Source organism: Hylobates moloch, unplaced genomic scaffold (genome assembly GCF_009828535.3).
Source record: "Hylobates moloch isolate HMO894 unplaced genomic scaffold, HMol_V3 SCAFFOLD_3, whole genome shotgun sequence".
Lineage (NCBI taxonomy): Eukaryota > Metazoa > Chordata > Mammalia > Primates > Hylobatidae > Hylobates > Hylobates moloch.
The window spans coordinates 30887169-30908605 of NW_026652278.1; the positions used below are offsets into that span (position 1 = coordinate 30887169).

Genomic DNA, 21437 nt, shown 5'->3' on the forward strand with positions numbered 1-21437 from the left:
GGGAGGCCGAGGTGGGCAGATTATGAGGTCAGGACATGGAGACCATCCTGGCCAACATGGTGAAATCTTGTCTCTACTAAAAATACAAAAATTAGCTGGGTGTGGTGGCGTGCACCTGTTATCTCAGCTACTCAGGAGACTGAAGCAGGAGAATGGCTTGAACTCGGGAGGTGGAGATTACAGTGAGTCGAGATTGTGCCATTGCACTCCAGCCTGGTGACAGAGTGAGACTCCGTCTCAAAAAAAAAAAAAAAAAAAAAAGACAAGTCCTGATTGGAAAAACTGTAGTGGGCTTCTTAGAACTCATTCCCTGTAGGAAATCCTAAGAATGCCTGACCTTTGGTTAAGCCAACAGGGAGAGCTTGTTGGTCTTAGTCACTTTAAAGTGTTTGAGCATTAAAGGTTAGAGGTTTTAGCAAAACCAGAGTTATCTTCCATCACTGTACTGTGATAAGACCCTGGTGTCAGGTTTGAATGGCTGTGCTGGTGTGCATGCATACTTCACGGCCCGTGAGTCTTACTGATTCACAACTCTTTATGGAAAAGTCATTTCAACTGCTACCAAATGAACAATTTTACAGCTTCTGAACAAATTTAATGTATAGCCCAAGCAAATTACAGTAGTCTAGCCTAGAAGGGCTGAAAACACATATTAGTGTGTCAAGATTTCTGCCAGAAAAAGAAGCACTAGTTTTTGTGTGCATGCGCTTGTGGGTTTTTTTTGCTTTTGTTTTTGTTTTTTTAGTATTAGCAATAAACTGTATCTCTCAAGAACACTAACGTGAAGACTTCCACACTGCAAACACAGAAATAAACTCAAAGTTAGGAACCCAAAGTTCTCATTCTAACCTTCAGGCTTTGTTTGATGTGTTATAGGTGACTCTGATATTATATTGTGTCAAGGTTTCATATTCTTTAAAAACAAACTTTTATTTTTTTTTGTTTTATATTAGAAAAGGTAATAAATGCTCATTGTAGTAAATTTAGGAAGTATAAATAAATAAAATTGAGAAACTAGAAGTCACCTATAATGCCCAGTCAGACATACCACTGTTCACATTTTGGAATGTATCAAGTTTTTTTCTATGCATATATATAATGGGTATATTTAAAATAAAAAATAAAAATGGCTCATAGGGGATATACTAGCTTATATCATCTATATCTAGATATAGATTTTTTTTAGAGATGGGGTTTCACTCTGTCGGCCAGGCTGGAGTACAGTGGCACCATCCATAGCTCACTGCAGCCTCAAATTCCTGGGTTCAAGCAATCTTCCCACCTCAGGCTTCTGAGTAGTTAGGACTGCAGGCATGTGCCACCATACCCAGCTAATTTTTTTTTTTTTTTGGTAGAGATGGGGTCTCACTACATTGCCCAGGCTGGCCTTGAACTCCTGGGCTCAAGCAGTCCTCCTGCCTCAGCCTCCCAAAATTGGGATTATGGGTGTAAGCCACGGAACCTGTCTCTTCTTGTTCACTTAATAATAGATCATGAACATCTTTCTATGTTGTTATATATGTAAATACTTATGTAATATACATCTCTAAATGTTTTTGCCCATTCATCATTATTATTTCCTCAGAATAAACTCCTAGATTTGTTGGGTCTCATGACTTATAGATGTTTAAGCCCATTGATACATATGGTCAAATTCCAAGATTTACTGTTAGTTGTATTCCAAGATTTACTATTATTTATTTTCTGCTTTATTCCAGAAAGGATTCAGTATTACTGAGTTTGACATTTAATATCATTGTTGAGTGTGGAATTTTTAAATACACTAAAGTAGTTTTGCCAGTGAGTCACAATGAAACTTTTTTCAATAAGCTTAAGCCATTTCCGTTTAGAATTCTTGAACTTCTAATGTATTCAGTCATTGGCGTGTTAGAGAAGTGAGAGTCAGCAGCATCCCCAGTTATCCTCCAGAGACTGTGTATCCTCAGTGGAAATTGGGTGGCAATGTTCCTGTCCTATTGCACTGTGCCTTCTCCTTCTGTGCCAGGCAGCAGTGTTGACAGGCTACCACGTGAAACAAATGTTTGTGGAGGCATCTCCAAACCTATCTAACTCCAGTTATTCTGGATGAAATGTCTCTCCTGTGGTAGCAAGCTGTTGATTGTGTTTTTCAAATCCTGATTTCCTTAAGTAATTTTTGCAAGAAGACTTAAAAAAAAAAATCTTGTTCATGAAATACATTCTCTGGGAACCCCAAAGGGCTTGTTAATTTGTTTCTTTCCACACTGACCCCCAGCTGGCAATTCTGCCTGTCCCTGATTTGCTCACCTTCCTCAAAGTTTCACCTCAAGTAACTGTCTTAAAAATGAAGACTTCCAGCTGGGCGCGGTGGCTTACGCCTGTAATCCCAGCACTTTGGGAGGCTGAGGTGGGCGGATCACCTGAGGTCGGGAGTTCAAGACCAGCCTGACCAACAAGGAGAAACCCCATCTCTACTAAAAGTACAAAATTAGCCAGGCATGGTGGTGCATGCCTGTAATACCAGCTACTCGGGAGGCTGAGGCAGGATAATTGCTTGGAGGCGGAGGTTGCAGTGAGCCCAGATCGCACCATTGCACTCCAGCCTGGGCAACAAGAGCACAACTCTACAAAAAAAAAAAACAAAACTTCCGGCTGGGTGCAGTGGTGCATGCCTGTAATCCCAGTGCTTTGGAAGGCTAAGGTGGGCAGATCACGAGGTCAGGAGTTTGAGACCAGCCTGACCAATATGATGAAACCCTGTCTCTACTAAAAATACAAAAAATTAGCCGGGTGTGGTGGCAGGTGCCTGTAATTCCAGCTACTTGGGAGGCTGAGGCAGGAGAATCACTTGAACTTGGGAGGCGGAGGTTGCAGTGAGCCAAGACCACGCCACCATACTCCAGTCTGGGCAACAGAGCGAGACTCTGTCTCAAAAAAAAAAAAAAAAAAAAAATGAAGACTTCAAGTTCATCATAGTTCTCTATGAAAGCACTTTTTTTGTTTGTTTTTTTTTTTGTTTTTTTGTTTTTGTTTGAGACGGAGTCTTGCTCTGTCGCCCCGGCCAGAGTGCAGTGGCATGATCTCAGCTCACTGCAACCTCTGCCTCCGGGGTTCAAGTGATTCTCCTGCCTCAGCCTCCTGAGTAGCTGGGACTCCAGGCATGCGCCAACACGCCTGGCTAATTTTTGTATTTTTAGTAGAGACAGTGATTCACCATACTGACCAGGCTGGTCTCGAACTCCTGACCTCCTGATCCATCCACCCCAGCCTCCCAGAGTGCTGGGATTACAGGTGTGAGCCACCGCACCCAGCCTGAAAGCACAATTTTAAGTGACCACTTGTTTGTTTCCATCAGTGTCTGCAACTGAGGGCTCCATCTCCCTACTGGGCTGATATATTCAAGTTACAAACCCAGCCTCCCCCATAGCATCCTCAGTTCTGCTCTTTTTCCTGATTAATCCCTGTAGGAAATTTATTTTGAGCTGCTCTTGAAGAATCTAATCCTCTAGATTTGTAGCTTTTGCCTCTTTAAATTTAGCTTGTGTTCTTTTCTGTTGAGTCTTCAGATTCAGCTTTTTTTTTGTTAGTTACATGAAATGTCCTGTTAAATTTTACCATACTGAAGATTCATGGGCATGTGATGTGTGTTGGTTAGTTAGAGCTATTCTCATTTGGAGTTATCCTCAGTAATTAGATATGTATGGATGTTCATTGTAGAAAAACATTGTGTTAGCCTGATATTATTAACACTGACTCCACAACCTGGATGAAACAAGCGTGTATAAATATGTTTCTTTATTCTGTGTCACAATAAACCATTTTCAGCATTACCAGTATCACATATGGCAGAGTACTTTAGAATTAATAAAAAACGTAGCTATTAAATGTAACTTTGTCAGAATTATGATCCCAAAGTTTAATAAAACTTGATTTTTTTTGTCCCTGTTTCAGGGTTTCAACATCAAAAGTTTACAGTCACAAGGTTTTAAACTGAATGTATGGGACATTGGTGGACAGAGGAAAATCAGACCATACTGGAGGAATTATTTTGAAAATACCGATATTCTTGTAAGTACTCCTTCTGATGCACTAATTCATAGTATTTTCTGCCATGTGTTAGAAACATGGACACTGTAACATTCTTGTCAGTAATTCCACCACTATAACATTAATCACTGTGAATTTAGCAGGGATAGCAGAAGGCTACAGATTATAAAGGAAAAACATCTTTGTATAACTTGTATAAGATGTTTTGCTGTCGCTCAGTAACAATGTTGTACCCACACCCATCTTGGCAAAATAAAGTGTTTATTAATTGCCATAGTGATTTGAATAGCAGAAGGGAAGTCAGAAGATCATGCCACTGACTGTCACCCCTAGGAAAACAATGAATCAAGTGTATTGCAAAGACAGCAACCAAAATAGTGAAAGTACTGGAAACCATGATGTATAAGGAGTGGTTGAAAGACCTGAGAATGTTCTTCCTGGAAAAGAGAACACTGGGAACTGTCTAGGCTGCTTCAAGAATTATCTTAAGTCAGAGGGAATGAATAGTTCTAGAGGGCTGAGCCAAGAACAAGATGGGGAATATTAGGTGGTAGAATGTAATTCAGAATAAGGAAGAAGTTTCCTGTAATTACAATCGTCCATAAGCAGGAGAAGCTGCCTCATGCATTGGGAATACCCTGACTCAGGGAGCATTCATTCAGGTGGAGGCCGAGATTTTAGCTCCCAGCTCGCTGTCACTTCCTTTAGGACCACCACTGTTTCAGAATTCTTGGAGATTTCACTGTCCACATACATGATTTCCACAAAACCCCAGCCTTTCAGTTCCTTCACCTGCCCTCCTCCAATGGTCTTGTCATCTACCTCAGCCACATACTTGCATAATCATACCCTAAAACTAGGGGGGCTCATGAACTTATATGGGAGAAAAATTGCATGTCACTTTTACTACTAACCTCTAACCAAAAATTTGCATTTACATCAATTATGATGAAAGGCAATAAACTGCAATAATAGCAGCCATATCTATGTCTTTATTGCTAATAGAAATCATCTAGACCAGGTGTGGTGGCTCATGCCTTTAATCCCAGTAGTTTGGGGCAGCTGAGGTGGGAGGATCGCTTGAGCCCAGGAGGCGGAGGTTGCAGTGAGCCCAGATTGAGATGGGCCACCACACTCCAGCCTGGAAGACAGAGTGATGCTCTGTCTCAAGAAAAGAAAGAAAAAAAGAAATCATCTTGCATCTCAGACAGCTTCACCTTCTGCTGTTTCCTAAGTGTCTCTCTCTTCTGGATCATTCCATCAACGTAAACATGTCCTGTAGCTTCTCTTGCTTAATGAAGAAAAAATAAGCCCCAGAAAACTCCTCCTGACCATACATCCCCCTCCAATATTGTCCCATTCCAATCAGGCCTGGTGCGATGGCTTATGCCTGTAATCCCAGCACTTTGGGAGGCCGAGGCGGGTGGATCACTTAAGGTCAGGAGTTCGAGACCAGCCTGACCAACATGGAGAAACCCCGTCTCTACTAAAAATACAAAATTAGCTGGGCGTGGCGGCACATGCCTGTAAGCTACTCAGGAGGGTAAGGCAGGAGAATCGCTTGAACCCAGGAGGTAGAGGTTGCGGTGAGCCAAGATCATGGCATTGCATTCCAGCCAGGGCAACAAGAGTCTCAAAACAAAAAACAAGTCTCAAAAACAACAACAAAAAAATATTTTAAATCAACAAGGAAACACTTAGAACTAATAAGTGATTATACCAAGGCTGCAGGATATAAGGTTAATATGTACAAGTCAGTTGCTTTCCTTTATATCAGCAGTGAACAATTGAAATTTGAAATTAATAGCAAAATACCATTTAGCACCCCCAAAATGAAATACTTAGGCATAAATCTAACAAAATACATTCAGGACCTACTTGAGGAAACCTGCAAAACTAATAAAGGAGATCTAGGTAAATAAAGAGACAGTCCATGCTCATGGATAGGAAAACTCAGTATTATTAAGATGTCAGTTATACCCAACTTGATTTACAGATTTAATAGAATCCCAACCAAAATCACAGCAAGTTACTTTGGGGATGCTGACAAACTGATTCTAATGTTTATATGGAAAAGCAAAAGATTAAGATGGCTAACATAGTACTGAAAAGGAACAAGTTAGAGGACTGACACTACCTGACTTCAAGATTCACTGTAAAGCAAGTAAACAAGACAGCGTAGGCCGGGCGCAGTGGCTCATGCCCGCACTCCCAACACTTTGGGAGGCTGAGGCAGGCGGATCACTCCTGAGGGCAGGAGTTCAAGAGCAGCCTGGCCAATGGGGTGAAACCCCATCTATATTAAAAATACAAAAATTAGCCAGGTGTGGTGGCAGGCACCTGTAATCCCAGCTGCTCGGGAGGCTAAGACAGGAGAATCGCTTGAACCCAGGAGGCGGAAGTTGCAGTGAGCCGAGATTGCACCATTGCACTCCAGCCTGGGTAACAAGTGTGAAACTCCGTCTCAAAAAAAAAAAAAAAAGACAGCATGCATCAGAGAAAGAGTAGACAAATTAGTCAACAGAACAGAATAGAGAGCCCAAAAATAGGCTTACATGAATATGGCCCACTCTCTCTGACAAAAGAACATGACAGTTCAAGGGAAGAAGTGGTGCTAGAATAATGGGACATCGACATGCAAAAAAAAAAGAATCTAGACCCATCCTTACCCCTTAACTTAAAATGTTAAAATAGATTTTTTTTCCTTCTACCTAGAGCCCTTGACAAAATGGATCTTAAACCTAAATGTAAAACCCAAACATTATAAAACTCCTAGAAGATAACATAAGAGAACATCTAGGTGACCTTGAGTTTGGTGATGAGGTTTTAGATACACAAAAAGCATAATCCATGAAAGAAATAAATTGGACTTAAATGAATTTAAAACTTCTGGAAGCAGCCGGGCGCGGTGGCTCACGCCTGTAATCCCAGCACTTTGGGAGGCCGAGGCGGGAGGATCACGAGGTCAGGAGATCGAGACCATCCTGGCTAACACGGTGAAACCCCATCTCTACAAAAATACAAAAAAAATTAGCCGGGCACAGTGGCGGGTGCTTGTAGTCCCAGCTACTCAGGAGGCTGAGGCAGGAGAATAACGTGAACGTGGGAGGCGGAGCTTGCAGTGAGCCAAGATCACTCCACTGCACTCCAGCCTGGGCGACAGAGCGAGGCTCCATCTCAAATAAAATAAATAAAAATAAAAATAAAACTTCTGGAAGCTGGGTGTGGTGGCTTATGTCTGTAATCTCAGCCCTTTGGGAGGCCGAGGTGGGAGGATGCTTTGAGTCCAAAAGTTCAAGACCAGCCTGTACAATATACTGTGACCCTGTCTCTACAAAAAATAAAAAAAAATTAGCCAGTCATGGTGATGTGGACCTGTAGTCCCAGCTACTCGGGAGACTGAGGTGGAAGGATCACTTGAGCCCAGGAGGTTGAGTCTGCAGTGAGCCGTGATCACTACTGCACTCCAGTCTGGGTGATAGAGTGAGACTCTATCTCAAAAAAATAAATAAAATAAAACTTCTGTTCTGCAAAAGAGACTGCTAAGAGAATAAAAAGACAAACCACAGACTGGGAGAAAATATTTGCAAAACACATTTATGTTAAAGTAGTTATATCTAAAATATACAAATAACTCAAAACTCCAGAATAAGCAAACAACGTGGTTTGACAAATGGGCAAAAGATCTGAACAGACACCTCATCAAAGAAGGCAGATAAGCATATAAAAAATGTTCAGTATTATATGTCATTATGGATTTACAAATTAAAACAGCAATAATATGATACTACATATTAATACCTACTAGACTGGCTAAAATTAAAAAAAAAAACACAATACCAAATGCTGATATGGATGTACAGCAACGAGACTCCTCTTCATTGCTGGTGGAAATATAAAATGGTACACCCACTTTGGAAGACAGTTGGTAGTTTCTTACAAAGCTAAACAATCTTAGCATACAGTCCATCAGTACTCCAAGATACATACCCAGTTAGTTGGAAATTGATACTCCACACAAAATTCTGCATAGGAATGTTTATGGCATCTTTATTCCTAATTGCCAAAACCTGGACGCATCCAAGATGTCCTTCAATAGGTTAATAGATAAACTGTGGTACACCCGTATAGTAGAATATTGTTCAATGATAAAAATACACGAGCTATCAAGTCATGAAAAGACATAGAGGGGCCAGGCGCGGTGGCTTATGCCTGTAATCCCAGCAGTTTGGGAGGCCAAGGCAGGCAGATCACGAGGTCAGGAGATCGAGACCATCCTGGCTAACACGGTGAAACCCTGTCTCTACTAAAAAATACAAAAAATTAGCTGGGCGTGGCAGCGGGCACCTGTAGTCCCAGCTGCTAGGGAGGCTGAGGCAGGAGAATGGCATGAACCCAGGAGGTGGAGCTTGCAGTGAGCCAAGATCGCACCACTGCACTCCAGCCTGGGCGACAGAGCGAGACTCTGTCTCAAAAAAAAAGAAAAAAAAGAAAAAAGACACGGAGGGCTCACACCCGTAATCCCAGCACTTTGGGAGGCTGAGATGAGTGGATCACCTGAGGTCAGGAGTTCAAGGCCAGCCTGGCCAGCATGGCGAAACTCCATCTCTGCTAAAAATATAAAAATTAGCCAGGTGTGGTGGCACGTGCCTGTAATCCCAGCTGCTCGAGAAGCTGAGGCAGGAGTATCGCTTGAACCCAGGAGGCAGAGGTTGCAGTGAGCCGAGATCACACCACTGAACTCCAGCCTGGGCGACAGAGCAAGACTCTGTCTCAAAAAAAAAAAAGTGTATACATGTTTCAAAAGCTGTAGACTCCTTTTTCCTCTTTCAATCATGAGTTAGGAAAAAGCAGGTGGCTGAGAGAAATTACATTCCTATCTGTTCATCTGCTGGATTAAGGTATCTTGAAAGAAATACCCAAGGAAGAGAAGTATATAGGACATTAATGATTGTAAGTCTCCATAAGGAGGTCTCAGAAACTTTCTGGTCTCCAGGTAAGGGTAATTTTAAATCACAAGCTCTAATAGCTTGAGGGCAGACTGCAAGTTGGTTGTAATATAATGTAACCCTGGATTCCACATTCGCATGATCTGAGAGTACCCAAGAATTAACGTACAATCCAGCAAAAATCGGTTCACAGCAACCCTAGAGAAGCTTCCTCCAGCTACATCCTTGTACTAGGCACTAGTACAAGATAATATTTTGGATTGAGAGTCAACCTTTCATTATTTTCCAGTGCTATTTGAGATTAAACAAGTTTGGGGGAGCAGCTGAGTCCCTGGGGTTATATTCTAAGGCCTTGTGACTCACAGCCCTGTCTGCCGGTTTTGTAGCAGCTTAGAGTGGCAGTGGTGGATGGGTTATATTTGTCTGTGTTTAATAGTCTTCCATTGTTGGTTGAAAAAGACTTATTATGCTAGACTCCACACTGCCTAGAAGAGCAGGCTTGAGGCTTGACACAAGAGTTGCCTGGTTCATTCTTTCCCATTATTTCTAGAGTACCGTAATCAAATCTTGCTTTAGAGCAGGTCGACAAATTGATCCAGGCTGCCTCCAGTTTTTGTACAGCCTTCAAGCTAGGAGTGGTTTTTACATTTCCAAGTGGTTGGGGAGAAAAACGCCAAAAGAATAATGTTTCACAACATGTGAAAATTATATGAAATTCACATTTCAGTGTCCATGAAGTTACTTGGAACATAGCCACATACATTTGTTTACAGATTTTCTGTAGTTGCCTTCTCACAATAACAGGAGCATTCAAGAGTTGTGAAAGAGATTGTATGGGCCACAGAGGCTAAAATATTGACTGCTGACCTCTTACAGAAAAAGTTTGCCTACCCTTGCTTTGGAGTATTAAATTAAATGGTTCTCTAAACTGTGTCTGGTGGTGCACGCCTGTAATCCCAACTACTCAGGAGGCTGAGGTGGGAGGATCCCTTGAGCCCAGGAGTTTGAGACCAGCCTGGGTAACATAGCAAGACCCCATCTCAAAAAAAAAAAAAAGAGGTTTGAGAGACTAAGGGTAACTCCTAGAAGTACCAGAGTTATTCTTAGGTAAGATGACATTGAGAACATCTGACATCAGCTTTATTAATTTGAGGGTAGTGACTAAGAAATAAAACTTGAAGTGTGATGGAAGGGAGGGGATAGGGTATCTTCCATTTCTCTTTAGGCCCATTTCTCTTTAGGCCCAGAAATAATAACAGCCTTTTGATAGATAAAAATGAATGTCTTTTCAAGATATATTCAAGTTACTACTAATCATTTACTGTATTATTATTAATATCAGCTTTGTGTTTAAACTTAACATAATTTAAACAAAGTAGGCCAGCTACAGTGGCTCACGCCTGTAATCCCAGCACTTTAGGAGGCTGAGGCAGGTGGATCACTTGAGGTCAGGAGTTCGAGACCAGCCTGGCCAGCATGGTGAAATGCCATCTCTACTAAAAATACAAAAATTAGCCGGGCGTGGTGGCAGGCACCTGCAATCCCAGCTGCTCAGGAGGCTAAGGCAGAAGAATCGCTTGAACCCGGGAGGCGGAGGTTGCAGTAAGCCGGGATTGCGCCACTGCACTCCAGCGTGGGTGACAGAGCAAGACTCCATCTCAAAAAACAATAAAATAAATAATAAAGAAAATAAATAAACAAAGTAACTTTGTAATCATTTCCATATCTAAAGTATAGGACATCAAGATCTCAAACACCCTAAAACAAGATAACCATCTCTTGTATCATTTCCAAATCTCTCACACTTACGTATCTATACTACTGAAGCTAGAGGAAGCACATGTAATTGAAAACCACAAATTATCCAGACACCTGGTCAGTTCAAGCCTTCTATCATAGACTTTCACTCAAGCTATCAAAAAAAAGGCCACACTGGTTAGCATCACACCTTCTTGTTGCTGTCCACATCTGGTGGAGAAATGTTATACTTAGGAGCAATGAAACGGACAAAAGGTGGCAGCCGGAGCCGGGAGGAGCAGAAGCAAGAGAAGGAACAAAGCCCTCCGTCCACACGCTGGGCGAGCCCTCTGGTGATCTGGAGTTGGCTGAACTTCCATGAAGACAAATCTTTTTCTCTAGGTCTTCCTCCCATAACCAAATAAGCATTTCAAAATAATTGCCAAAAAAAGATGTGAATTGGCTTTGCCTAAAGCATCATGCCGTGGATTATATAACCTTACTTTCGAGTAGCTTTCATGACTTATTTGTGAAGGTCTATACTGTTTAAAGATGAGTCAGGAGCATAATAAATGTTTAACTTTCCCTGATACTTTCTGGCAAAAGACCAGAAAATTTTTAAATTGACTATTAATTTGTTTGGAGCTTTTAAAATCTTTTTTTTTGGCCAGGCACGGTGGCTCACGCCTGTAATCCCAGCACTTTGGGAGGCTGAGATGGGCAGATCGCCTGAGGTGAGGAGTTTGAGACCAGCCTGACCAACATGGAGAAACCCCGTCTCTACTAAAAATACAAAATTAGCTGGGTATGGTAGTGCATGCCTGTAACCCCAGCAACTCCAGAGGCTGAGGCAAGAGAATCGCTTGAACTCGGGAGGCAGAGGTTGCAGTGAGCCGAGATCATGCCATTGCACTCCATCCTGGGCAACAAGAGCGAAACTCCGTCTCAAAAAAAAAAATGCCTTTTTAAATTTTTTACATGACTGAGTTAACCAATAGCTATGCTATTTTTTAAAAAAATAAAGGTAATCCTGGCCGGGCGCGGTGGCTCATGCTTGTAATCCCAGCACTTTGGGAGGCCGAGGCGGGCGGATCACGAGGTCAGGAGATCGAGACCACGGTGGATCACGAGGTCAGGAGATCGAGACCACGGTGAAACCTCGTCTCTAGGCCGGGCGCGGTGGCTCACGCTTGTAATCCCAGCACTTTGGGAGGCCGAGGTGGGCGGATCACGAGGTCAGGAGATCGAGACCACGGTGAAACCCCGTCTCTACTAAAAATACAAAAAATTAGCCGGGCATGGTGGCGGGCGCCTGTAGTCCCAGCTACTTGGAGAGGCTGAGGCAGGAGAATGGCGTGAACCCGCGAGGCGGAGCTTGCAGTGAGCCGAGATCGCGCCACTGCACTCCAGCCTGGGTGACAGAGCGAGACTCCGTCTCAAAAAAAAAAAAAAAAAAAAAAAAAAAAAACCCCTCTACTAAAAATACAAAAAAACATTCGCCGGGCGTGGTGGCGGGCGCCTGTAGTCCCAGCTACTCGGAGAGGCTGAGGCAGGAGAATGGCGTGAAGCCAGGAGGCAGAGCTTGCAGTGAGCCGAGATCGCGCCACTGCACTCCAGCCTGGGCGACAGAGCAAGACTCCGTCTCAAAAAGTAAATAAATAAAAAAAAATAAAGGTAATCCTTATCTTTAGCTATTGTCCAGAAGGAAACAGACATTGCATGGAGACATTGGGAGGAGCTGGGGAGGGGACAATCAGGATGAGAGTATACTGCTGCAGGGCCGGAAGCCATAGCTCAAGGTTGTAATCCCAGCACTTCGGGAGGCGGAGGTGGGCAGACCACTTGAGGTTAGGAGTTCACAACCAGCCTGGCCAACATGGTGAAACCCCGTCTCTACTAAAAATACAAAAATTAGCCAGGTGTGATAGCATGGACCTGTAGTCCCAGCTACTCAGGAGGCTGAGCAGGAGAATTGCTTGAACCCAGGAGGTGGAGGTTGCAGTGAGCGGAGATCGCCCCATTGTACTCCAGCTTGGATGACAGAGCAAGACTCTTTCTCAAAAAATAAAAATAAAAAAACAGCCAGGCGCGGTGGCTCACGCCTATAATCCCAGCACTTTGGGAGGCTGAGGCGGGTGGATCACGAGGTCAGGAGATGGAGACCATCCTGGCTAATACGGTGAAACACCGTCTCTACTAAAAATACAAAAAATTAGCTGGGCGTGGTGGCGGGCGCCTGTAGTCCCAGCTACTTGGAAGGCTGAGGGAGGAGAATGGCATGAACCCGGGAGGCGGAGCTTACAGTGAGCCGAGATCGCACCACTGTACTCCAGCCTGGGCGACAGAGCGAGACTCCCTCTCAAAAAAAAAAAGAAAAAAGAGTATACCACTGCAGAAAAACACATTTGTGGGATCACCAGAGATTTATTTGTGCCTATGACTTTTTGATTTGGCTCTTTTCTTAATAAATGGGACGCTTTCTTTATAGATTGATTCCTAGAATAATTGTGTAGTAATTTTCAAATTTTGTAAAAGTTACTTGAGAAAATGCCAAATTATAGGAAAAATTGGCGTATAATTTAGGAAAATCCTCCTTTCTAATCTTGTAATGGAAATGCTTGCAGTGAAATTTCATGTCAAAGCAATAAATAGCAAATAAGTATGAGTACAAATTAAACCTTTCTTCTCATTGACCTTCAGCCTCTGGATTCTCTGGTATTTGACGGGTCATCTTTCTTGTCTACTCTTAAAATGATCTTTCCCTTTCTCACCATCCTCTCCCAACTGTCTGTTTCTTCATATCAAACTTCTGGGTTTTTTTTTTTTTTTTTTAAGAGATGGGGTTTCACCCTGGGAGGCGGAGGTTGTGGTGAGCCGAGATCGCGCCATTGGACTCCAGCCTGGGCAACAAGAGCGAAACGCCACCTCAAAAAAAAAAAAAAGAGAGAGAGAGATGGGGTTTCACTTTGTGGCCCGGGGGAGTGCAATGGCACAGTCATAGCTCACTCTCTCAGTCTCCTGGGCTTATGGGATCCTCCTGCCTCTGTGGCCCGGGGGAGTGCAATGGCACAATCATAGCTCACTCTCTCAGTCTCCTGGGCTTATGGGATCCTCCTGCCTCAGCCTCCTGAGTAACAGGGACTACAAGGCACATGCTACTTTCACCTTGCTAATTTTGTTTGTTTGTTTTCAGAGATGGGGTCTCACTATGTTGCCCAGGCTGGTCTCAAACTCCTGGGCTCAAGCGATCTTTCTGCCTTGGCCTCCCAAGTGTTGGGATTATAGGCGTGAGCCACTGCACCCACTATCTTTAACCATATTATCAGCCTTGTCTCAGCCTCTTCCTACCCTCACCTTTATTCACAGCCTTTGCCCCCAGCACACCTTTCTCCTGCTTTGTCATTCTTTTCTTGCCAGATGACCTGCACATAGCCACCAAGACACTCTGAGCTCCAGACACTACTAGCAATGACCTGATCTTTCTTTCCTCCCTCACATAAATATATGTTTTTTGTTTTTTGTTTTTAATTTGAGACAGAGTCTCGCTGTGTCACCCAGGCTGGAGTGCAGTGGTGCGATCTTGGCTCACTGCAACCTCTGCCTTCCGGGTTCAAGCGATTCTCCTGCCTCAGCCTCCTCAGTACCACACATGCCGGCTAATTTTTTGTGTTTTTAGTAGAGATGGATTTTCACCGTGTTAGCCAGTATGGTCTCGATCTCCTGACCTTCTGATTCACCCACCTCAGCCTCCCAAAGTGCTGGGATTACAGGTGTGAGCCACTGCGCCTGGCCTATATATGTATTTTTTGAGATGGAGTCTCACTCTGTCGCCCAGGCTGGAGTGCAATGCCGTGATCTCGGCTCACATGATCCACCCGCCTCAGCCTCCCAAAGTGCTGGGATTACAGGCATGAGCCACCGTGCCTGGTCCTTCCTCACATCTTCTTGGACTATTGCTTGAGTGAAGATCATTCTAGCCTACTGTAGACTATAAAATAATTTGAATGAGGTCTTTTATATTGAGATTCACTCTCCCATTGCATTTCTTCTTTCTTCATCTGTGTTTATACTCTTCCTGCTACTTCTAGAAGGTGAGCCTCACTGGTAGAAAACTAAGCGAGCACCATATTCTGCAGAGTGACTTATCAGACACATAGAATGCTGGGTATCTGTGGTGTGCAGAGCTCATTAGTGCATGTATTGACATTGAATCAGAGTATAATAATAATAATGAGCAATAATTAAAATGCCACACAAAAATATTGAAACCAAACATATTCATCCTCTCTCCTCCTATGATTCTTCAAGTAGAAACATATTCTTTTTTTTTTTTTTTTTTTTTTTGAGACAGAGTTTCACTCTTGTTGCCCAGGCTGGAGTTCAATGGCTCAATCTCAGCTCACCGCAACCTCCGCCTCCCAGGTTCAAACAATTCTCCTGCCTCAGCCTCCCGAGTAGCTGGGATTACAGGCACACGCCACCACTCCTGGCTAATTTTGTATTTTTAGTAGAGACGGGATTTCTCCATGTTGGTCAGGCTGGTCTCGAACTCCTGACCTCAGGTGATCCGCCCTCCTCGGCCTCCCAAAGTGCAGGGATTACAGGCGTGAGCCACTGCGCCCGACCGAAACATAGAGTATTCTTGAGGGAAAGGGCTGAACTTGGTTTCTGGTATAATATTTAGCATTTGTGACTCTAAATAGCATTAAGCGGAGGAATTTTAATTGGTCTTTTTTTTTCTGAAGAGATTTTCAGTGTAGCACAGAATTTGACTTTGAGTACAAAAATGCTTGTAACTTACATAATTTAAGGTATGTAATGGTGAGAACTGAAGATTATGTGTTGTTTTTAGTTGGATATGCTATTTTAAAAGAGAATGTTTCCATTGTACCATTAGGCTGATAGCAATTTTAAATTCTTTAAAGAAAGTTTGAAAGATTGCAAATTTTTAGATTAGCATGTGAGAAAACATTAATACATCATTTAATGAAAAAAAGCTACAAAATTATATCTGTTTCTTTTTTAGTTTTCACCTAAAGGAGGATTAAAAGGGAGCTTTCCATAGGAAATTAAAGTAGTTAATGTGTTTGGGTGGTATAACTATAGGTGATCTTTCTTTCCTTTTTTGTGTGTGTGTGTGTGTGTTACCTTATTTCCCTTATTGCTGTAGGATGTTATTAATGCAATAACTAAAATTCAGGGATGGGGAGAAATCTTGGGATTTGTAGTTTATGATAAATCTCAAGACTTTTCTTGCTTCTGGCAAAGACTCTGCCCTTACTATTTCCAGTATTTGATCTTGACCCAGCTGTGTCTCCTTTGTCATCAGCCTCTGAAGTCAGCATATAGTTAATGCTGCAAATGGTACTTTGAGATTTGAGGAATATAGGATTGTAAATGCCTCAAAGCACCATCCCTTCCATTCTGACAATCTGGGAAGCAGTATGGCAGACAGGTTAAGAGCAGCTATGGACTTATGTGCTTGAGTTTGAATCCCAATTTTCCCAAGTACCAGATGTAATTTGGGCAAATTACTTGACTTTGTGTTTATGTTTATTTATGAATAAAATGGGAAAATAGGCCAGGCGCGGTGGCTCATGCCTGTAATCCCAGCACTTTGGGAGGCCAAGGCAGGCGGATCACAAGGTCAGGAGATCAAGACCATCCTGGCTAACACGGTGAAAGCCCGACTCTACTAAAAATACAAAAAATTAGCCGGGTATGGTGGTGGGCGCCTGTAGTCCCAGCTACTCGGGAGGCTGAGGTAGGAGAATTGCTTGAACCCGGGAGGTGGAGCTTGCAGTGAGCCGAGATCGTGCCACTGCACTCCAGCCTGGGCGACAGAGCAAGACTCCGTCTCAAAAAAAAAAAAAAAAAAGGCCAGGCGCGGTGGCTCACACCTGTAATCCCAGCACTTTGGGAGGCCGAGGCGGGTGGATCACAAGGTCAGGAGATAGAGACCATTCTAGCTAACACAGTGAAACCCCATCTCTATTAAAAATACAAAAAAATTAGCTGGGCATGGTGGCGTGCACCTGTAGTCCCAGATGCTGGGGAGGCTGAGGCAGGAGAATGGCGTGAACCCAGAGCCGAGATCACGCCACTGCACTCCAGCCTGGGTGACAGAGCAGAGCAAGACTCCATCTCAAAAAAAGGAAAATAGTGAAATCTATATAGTAGAGTTGTAATGAGGGTTAATAGAGTAGACCTACTAATGTTTAGTGACAACATCAAGTGCCCATTAAATGTAGCTATTTTATCCCACTTGGTTTTCCTAAATCCTAGACTTTGGAGCGTTGCTGAAGGTATTTTCTGGACATCCCCACTTAATTAATTTGTGTATTTGTTTGTTTGGCCTTCATAAATGAGATGAGACTCACCAGTCAATTTCTGTATGTTGTGCTAATTGGAATATGCTGATTGGGGATCACCTGCTCCTTTTGCAGAAATTGCCCTGTCTTTTCCATCTCTGCTCACTGAAATAACCTTCTTCTTTTCCTTTATAGATATATGTAATTGACAGTGCAGACAGAAAAAGATTTGAAGAGACGGGTCAGGTAAATAATTCTTTTGTTTTATATCAAAGGTCTAATATATATATATATATATATATATTTATTTTTTTTTTTTTTTTTTTTTTGAGACGGAGTTTTTGCTCTTGTTGCCTAGGCTGGAGTGCAATGGCATGATCTCGGCTCACCCCAACCTCCGCCTCCCAGGTTCAAGCGATTCTCCTGCTTCAGCCTCCCGAGTAGCTGGGATTAGCATGCACCACCACGCCTGGCTAATTTTGTATTTTTAGTAGAGACAGGGTTTCACCATGTTGGTCAGGCTGGTCTCGAACTCCCGACCTCAGGTGATCTTCCCGCCTCGGCCTCACAAGGTGCTGGGATTACAGGCGTGAGCCACCACGCCCAGCCTAGTATGTTTTTTAAATACTAATTCTTCTGTTGAGATAGTTCCCAAATAACTGGGTATTCATTAATCAACCTTGTAAATGTGTGAGAGTGAGGGAGGTTTTTGTTTTGTTTTGTTTGTTAACCTTTACAGTTCAAACAAGACAGTTATTCTAGCAAGCAGGCAAAAATACCAGTTGTCTGAAATTAGTTGAGAGTTCTTTAAACAGTTTTTTTTTTCCCCTCCAAGACAGAGTTTCACTCTTGTTACCCAGGCTGGAGTGCAATGGCACAATTTCAGCTCACTGCAACTTCAACCTCCCAGGTTCAAGTGATTCTCCTGCCTCAGCCTCCCAAGTAACTGGGATTACAGGCGTGTGCCACCACGCCCAGCTAATTTTTTTGTATTTGTAGTAGAGACAGGGTTTCGCCATGTTGACCAGGCTGGTCTTGAACTCTTGACCTCAGATGATCCTCCCACCTCAGCCTCCCAAAGTGCTGGGATTACAGGCATGAGCCTCCATGCCCAGCCTAAACAGTTTTTTAATTAAAGCTTTTTAGCTTTAATCAAATTGAATATATGAGATACAGACAAGTGGAACTTAGCACCATGCCCAAAGGCTTTTCAGGTTTTTTCCCAGGCCATGTGAAAATGAACCCAGAGGAACAAGTCACTTCTCATTTTTATTTACATTTTTCAATACCTAGTTAACTGATTCAGTGGTAACTTTGACAAATTTGAAAGGACAGGAAGAAATGCACAAGCCAAGGGCCGGGGGTGGTGGCTCACGCCTGTAATCCCAGCCCTTTGGGAGGCTGAGGCAGGCGGATCACCTGAGGTCAGGAGATCAAGACCATCCTGGATAACACGGTGAAACCCCGTCTCTACTAAAAATACAAAAAATTAGCCGGGTGTGGTGGCACGTACCTGTAGTCCCAGCTACTGTGGAGGCTGAGGCAGGAGAATCACTTGAACCCAGGAGGCAGAGGTTGCAGTGAGCCGAGATTGTGCCACTGCACTCCAGCCTGAGTGACAGAGTGAGACTCCATCTCCAAAAAAAAAAAAGAGTTTTTTAAAAAGTTATCATTGCGGAGTCCTTGGCTTGTGTCCTAAATGACCACAGGTGGCCTTCCAAAGGTAGCAGTTCTCATGTTTATGTCCCCTTTTTTTGAAATTGAGTTGAGAACTCTCCAGACTTCTGGAAACAACTCACCACCCTTCCATACCCTGATGATTTCTGGATTATCACTCACCTGAAATGAGCCTGGAGGTGGAGGGGGTCCTATGTAGTCATCTGCCTCTTGATCCATACAGTTCTCTTTGAAAGCCCACGTGTTTTAAGTAGCTAAAATGTGGATTTAATGAGGAAAAGGTGGTGCCTATCATTTAAGTACATATATACCCTTTCCTATAGTTTTTGTAAACAAAATCACATATAGTTTAGACCCCAACCTATAACCTAAATATCAGGGACCTTGCCAGATGGACCAATAAAGTTATTTTAGGATGTAGGTTTGATGAAATGTGAAACATGTGCATGCATGTTTTAGAGATATTGATGAAACAGAATTATCTCTAAAGTAATTGTCATTTTCAGTTTAAATTTCATACACACACACACACACACACACACACACACACATGCATTGAAAGTTATTTGCAGGTAATAACCTTGGGTCAGTTTTGAATCTCAAACCACTTCTTGTCTTCTCCCTTGAATGATGTTTCTCAAAAGTGTTCTATGGGCCAGGTGTGATGGCTCATCGCTATAATTCTCGCGCTTTGTTAGGCTGAGACAGGAGGATCCCTTGAGCCCAGGAGTTGAAGACCAGCGTGGGCAATATATCAAAACCCTGTCTCTACAAAAATTTTTTTTTTTTCCAGACAGAGTCTTGCTCTGTCACCCTGGCTGGAGTGCAGTGGCATGATCTTAGCTCACTGCAACCTTTGCCTCCTGGGTTCAAGCAATTCTCCTGTCTCAGCCTCCCAAGTAGTTGGGACTACAGGTGCCCACCACCATGCACGGCTAATTTTTGTATTTTTAATAGAGACAGGGTTTCACCATATTGGTCAGACTGGTCTCGAACTCCGCCCACCTTCGGCCTCCCAAAATGCTGGGATTACATGGGTGAGCCACCGCACCTGGCCAAAAAAAATTTTTTTTTAATTAGCTGGGCATGGTGGCGATCACCTGAGGTCCCAGCCAGCTGATCAGGAGGCTAAGTTAAGCATCACTTGAGCCCAGGAGGTTGAGCCTGCAGTAAGCTGTGATCGCACCACTACACTCCAGCCTGGGTGACAGAGTGAGATATTGTCTCAAAAAAAAAAAAAGTGATCTGTGAATCATCTGTAGCAGAATCACTTCAGGAGTTTGCTAAAAATGTAGATTCCTATGCCGGGCACGGTGGCTTACGCCTGTAATCCCAGCACTTTGGGAGGCCGAGGCGGGTGAATCACAAGGTCAGGAGTTCAAGACTAGCCTGACCAAGATGGTGAAACCCCGTCTCTACTAGAAATACAAAAAAAATTAGCCAGGCGTGGTGGTGGGCACCTAGTAATACCAGCCACTTGGGAGGCTGAGGCAGAGAATTGCTTGAACCCAGGAGGCAGAGGTTGCAGTGAGTTGAGATCGCGCCACTGCACTCCAGCCTGGGTGACAGAGCGAGACTCGTCTCAAAAAAAAAAAAAAAAAATGTAGATTCCTAAGCCCTAGCTCAGACTTTCCAAAGTCAGCATCTCTGGGTTGGGCCCAGAAATCTGCCAGGGGAATCTTATACAGGTTCAAGTTTGATAATCAGACTGGGCACGGCGGCTCACACTGTAATCCCAGCACTTTGGGAGGCCAAGGCGGGCAGATCATTTGAGGCCAGGAGTTCAAGACCAGCCTGACCAACATGGTGAAACCCCATCTCTACTAAAAATACAGAAATTAGCTGGGCATGGTAGTGTGCACCTGCAATCCCAGCTACTCAGGAGGCTGAGGCATGAGAATTTTTTGAACCTGGGAGGTGGAAGGTTGCAGTGAGCCGGGATTGCACCACTGCACTCCAGCCTGGGCGACAGAGCAAGACCCCGTCTCAAAAAAAAAAAAAAAGAAAGAAAAAAAAAGTTTGAGAATCACTACTCTTGAAAGTTGCTAGTTGATCAGCTTAACTGTTGTTTTTTCTGATTAGAACCGCATGGTTGTCTGGGCACGGTAGCTCACGCCTGTAATCCCAGCACTTTGGGAGGCCGAGGCGGGTGGATCACCTGAGGTGTGCAGTTCTAGACTAGCCTGCCCAACATGGCAAAACCCTGTCTCTACTAAAAATAAGAAAATTAGCTGGGTGTGGTGGTGCATGCCTGTAGTCCCAGCTACTCAGGAGGCTGAGGCAGGAGAATCACTTGAACCTGAGAGGCGAAGGTTGCAGTGAGCCGAGATCATGCCATTGCACTCCAGTGTGGGTGACAGAGTAAGCCTCTGTCTCAAAAAAAAAAAGTGTATGGTTAAATATCATAGATTTATAGATTTTAACCTTCCCTCCCTCTCCTTTCTCAAAATCCAGGAACTAGCGGAATTACTGGAGGAAGAAAAACTAAGTTGTGTGCCAGTGCTCATCTTTGCTAATAAGCAGGATTTGCTCACAGCAGCCCCTGCCTCTGAAATTGCAGAAGGACTGAACCTGCATACCATCCGCGACCGAGTCTGGCAGATCCAGTCTTGCTCAGCTCTCACAGGAGAGGGCGTTCAGGTGAGATTACAGGAAGGCTTGACTACCTGGCAACATGACAGCTAACCGAGGTGGTCTGTCTCATTGGTTGGGCCGATCTTGATGGGCAGATGAGCCA

The 21437-nt window shown here is 43.5% G+C and overlaps 1 protein-coding gene across 2 annotated transcripts in view; it reads left to right on the forward strand.

The window, feature by feature from the left end:
• ARL3 (ADP ribosylation factor like GTPase 3) overlaps nt 1–21437 on the forward strand; it is a 40635-nt gene that overhangs the window by 9764 nt on the left and 9434 nt on the right. For both annotated transcript variants that reach the window (XM_032179096.2, XM_032179095.2), the window contains exons 3-5: nt 3931–4047; nt 17219–17269; nt 21155–21340. In XM_032179096.2, the coding sequence (XP_032034987.1) occupies nt 3931–4047; nt 17219–17269; nt 21155–21340 (354 nt within the window). The remainder of the gene's footprint in view (nt 1–3930; nt 4048–17218; nt 17270–21154; nt 21341–21437) is intronic.